Source organism: Aplysia californica, unplaced genomic scaffold (genome assembly GCF_000002075.1).
Source record: "Aplysia californica isolate F4 #8 unplaced genomic scaffold, AplCal3.0 scaffold00523, whole genome shotgun sequence".
Lineage (NCBI taxonomy): Eukaryota > Metazoa > Mollusca > Gastropoda > Aplysiida > Aplysiidae > Aplysia > Aplysia californica.
In genome coordinates, this window is record NW_004797793.1 from 347,691 (window position 1) to 351,041 (window position 3,351).

General features: G+C 44.4%; 2 protein-coding genes across 2 annotated transcripts in view; one reads left to right on the plus strand and one right to left on the minus strand.

The window, feature by feature from the left end:
• Positions 1–1,675, plus strand: part of LOC101848539 (EF-hand calcium-binding domain-containing protein 1) — a 2,347-nt gene extending 672 nt beyond the window's left edge. The window contains exon 2 of the mRNA XM_005106264.1: positions 747–1,675. Coding sequence (XP_005106321.1) covers positions 945–1,664 — 720 coding nt within the window. The 5' untranslated portion in view covers positions 747–944 and the 3' untranslated portion in view covers positions 1,665–1,675. The remainder of the gene's footprint in view (positions 1–746) is intronic.
• LOC101850667 (phosphatidylinositol 4,5-bisphosphate 3-kinase catalytic subunit alpha isoform) overlaps positions 1–3,351 on the minus strand; it is a gene marked incomplete in the record, with an annotated part of 46,188 nt that overhangs the window by 39,598 nt on the left and 3,239 nt on the right.

Consider the following 3,351-nt stretch of genomic DNA (forward strand, 5'->3'; position numbering starts at 1 on the left):
GTAAGGTTTTTGAGGCGCTCGCAACAGCATAAGGTCATATCTGCGCCAAGGGGTTGATGTCAAAAGAAGTCGAAATGGGCAATCAGGCTTGCAACTCCGCTCACCTCTCTAGCCTCAACAGCACAAAGTCTGCGTCGCCTATCAAGGTACCCCGGAAATAGCAGTTCACAAGAGAGTGACAAACAAACAAAAAGAAGTAGAGGATAAATGACGATAGTAAGGATGAGGAAAGAAAAAGCAGCAGTTCCCCTTATGTTGTTCGGGCACAGTATGAGCATGACATTGAATAAATCAGCACTTTTACAATTCTATTGGGCATAAGAACACGTTAATATCTCCCCTTTGGAAAGAGAGACAGAGAGAGGGGGAGAGGGGGGGAGACAGAGAGACAGACAGACAGACTTGCGCGCTCATATGACCTTATATGCAGTTGCGGGCGCCGTAAAACCCTATACTAAACAAACAAGACAGACAGACAGGCAGACAGACAGACAGACAGACAGACAGGCAGACAGACAGACAGACAGACAAACAGATACACAGACAGACAGACAGAAAGAGAAAGAGAGTGATTGTGCCCACGCACAATCTTAAAAACAAACATGAGATTTTTTTTTAAAGTCCTACACAGATACAATAAGGACCATCAATGTTTGATTGATAGAGGAAAGAAGCGGCAAAACACACATCAAAACCATCCATGAACATCATGTTGAACAACAACTTCTTGTCTCCCTTACCAACAGGTAGGATAGAGAGAGAGTACAGAGAAACATCAGAACCAAGCAAAAGAGACCTCGTCTAATCTAAAACTACATTCACGAGGCTGCTGAAAAAAAGAACCAAAAAAAAAACCCCCAAAGTTTTTCACCGAGTCACGCCACTTGACATCGTTACGTTTTTAAATCTATCTGAGCCACCCAATATCAGCGGGAGGAAGAAGTATGAGCACCTTCAAACGCATGCAGGACGACTTCAACCAGATGGTGGATCGCCTGCAGGAGTACTCGGGCCTGGACAAACACTTGCTCAAGAACATCGCCATGTACGCCAAGTGTCTGCCCCGCAAGGACTCGGACATGATCGACGAGCCCATCTTCATGGCGCAGATGTCCAACCGGTTCAAGCTGAGCAACTCCTTCATGATCTCGCGCATCTACTCGGTCACCAAGACGGCCAAAGCGGGGCACGCTACGGTGGAGGAGTACTGCCGGCTGATCTGCACCTTCCTCACCGACAGCCTCGACACCCAGATCGACTTCGTCTTCCGGGTCTACGATACCAACCAGGACGGGGGCATCAGCCAGCTGGAGCTGGTGCAGCTGCTGCGGCCCTGCGTGACCAGCTCCGACGAGGACGTTGACCTGGACGAGGCGCTCCGCGAGCTCATCGAGGTGGTCATGCAGGCCACCGACACCAACCAGAACGGCACCATCGACCTGGAGGAGTTCCGGCAGCTGGTCAAGAAGGACATCCTCATGCTGCAGTGCCTGGGGCCCTGCCTGCCGCACCAGCAGGTCGTCAAGCAGTTTCGGAAGCTGATCGAGGGCAAGGCGGCCAACGAGGGGGCCGAAACATTCGCCAACGAGAGGAAAAAATCGCTGAAGGAGGTGGAGATCAAGAGCAAAGAAGGCCTGTATCCTATCAAACTAGAGCTACCATAAAAAAAAAAGAAAATTCAGTCTTTCTCTTTCCATTCCATTTCTTCAGTCATGAACTGTTTGAGTTTGAGTGTTCATTGTAAAGATAGTTTTACTTTCCACGCCTACCTGTCTTATGCTAGCACAGACATTAAGGCACAGTAACATTGAGAGCCATTGGCTATAATGGAAACAGAAGAATGTAATACAATGTCAATAAGAAACACATTTTAAAAATAAAAATACAATTCAAGAGAAACACCTAATAGAAGAACTGTAGCAACGAGATGTTTTTTTTGTTTTAGTAAGTGTTTTTTAGGTTTTAGTAGAGGTTTTACGGCGCTCGCAACTGCATAAGGCCATATGATCGCCATAACAATAGATGTGTTACAAGAGAGTAGCAAACACAAGAAAGAACAAGGGGAGATAAAGACGATAGATGTTTGATAGGAAAGAAGAAGCGAACCACACCAGAGCACCCGCCAATCACCCACTAGTAAGTGTTTAACAGCACTTGCAACACAATAAGGTCATATGAATGCCAAAGATTAGAGGGGTTACAAGAGAGTAACAAACATAAAAAAGAAGGGGAGATAAAGACGATAGATGTTTGATAGAAAAGGAGAAGCAAACCACACCAGAACACCCGCCAACCACCGAATAGCGACCAGATGGCTTCTGCCCCCTCCCCCCTCCCCCCCAAAAAAAAACAATCATAAAAAGAAAAATTACAGGAACAGCCAAACAGCAGGACAGACACAAAACACGACAGAATAGAATACTCAAAGAATTTCCAGCCTTTTCAAGGAGGTTTTTCAACACCGGTAAGACCAACTGTAAAAATAAAATGGTCGCTTTTAAAGACAAGCGGGCTAACCCAGATTTTGGGGGGTTTTCCAGAAATCTTGACCTACACCAAAAGTGGGCATTGCCCTACCTGTTGGAGGAGTTTGGTTTCATTGGTGTGTATATATTTGTTTGTTTATAGAGAAAGGTCTCCTTTTTTATTATAAAATGAAACTGAACAAAGGGTAAAAACATTACCTTCGATTTTCTCAAAACAGCATTTTTCGGGGGAGAGCCCCCTTGTGCTTAAAAAGCGACCAAATGGTAAATACAAGACAAGTCATACAAAGCCAAGCCATTACATTTAGATCAAGGATGGGAACCATACCATTGAAACGATTGAAAATGGGCAAAAATTGACCCCAAATTAACGCAAAACGGGCACACTTGACTGCTAATGAATTAAGATGGTAAAAATGAAATTTTATAAAGTCTATAGATCAAGGTGGCAGGTTTATTGTAGGCTACTTCTGTAATCTAGCCCAGAATACAAAATTGTTCATGGTGAGAGAAAAAACAGTTTCATATTTTTATAATTGACAAATAATTGACTATTCTCTTGCTGTCTATTTAACGTACACAGAAGAATTTTTCCAGTACATGCAACCTACAGATGCTACGTTTCTAGAAAGGGAGTGTATACAGACCCGGTAACCGGGAACAAAGTCACAAAGTAAATAGACCCGGTAGGGGAACTCTTTTGTGATTTCGGAGAGTTTCTGCGCCCTCTTGGCTCAGGGTAGACCTAGGTTCTTCTACACTTCTAGATCTGTGGCCTAGGTCTAGATCTAGATCTAGGCAGACAGGCATAAATCTTTAATCTAGTTTCGCGGCTAGCCTAGATCTAGACCTAAATGAAGATTGC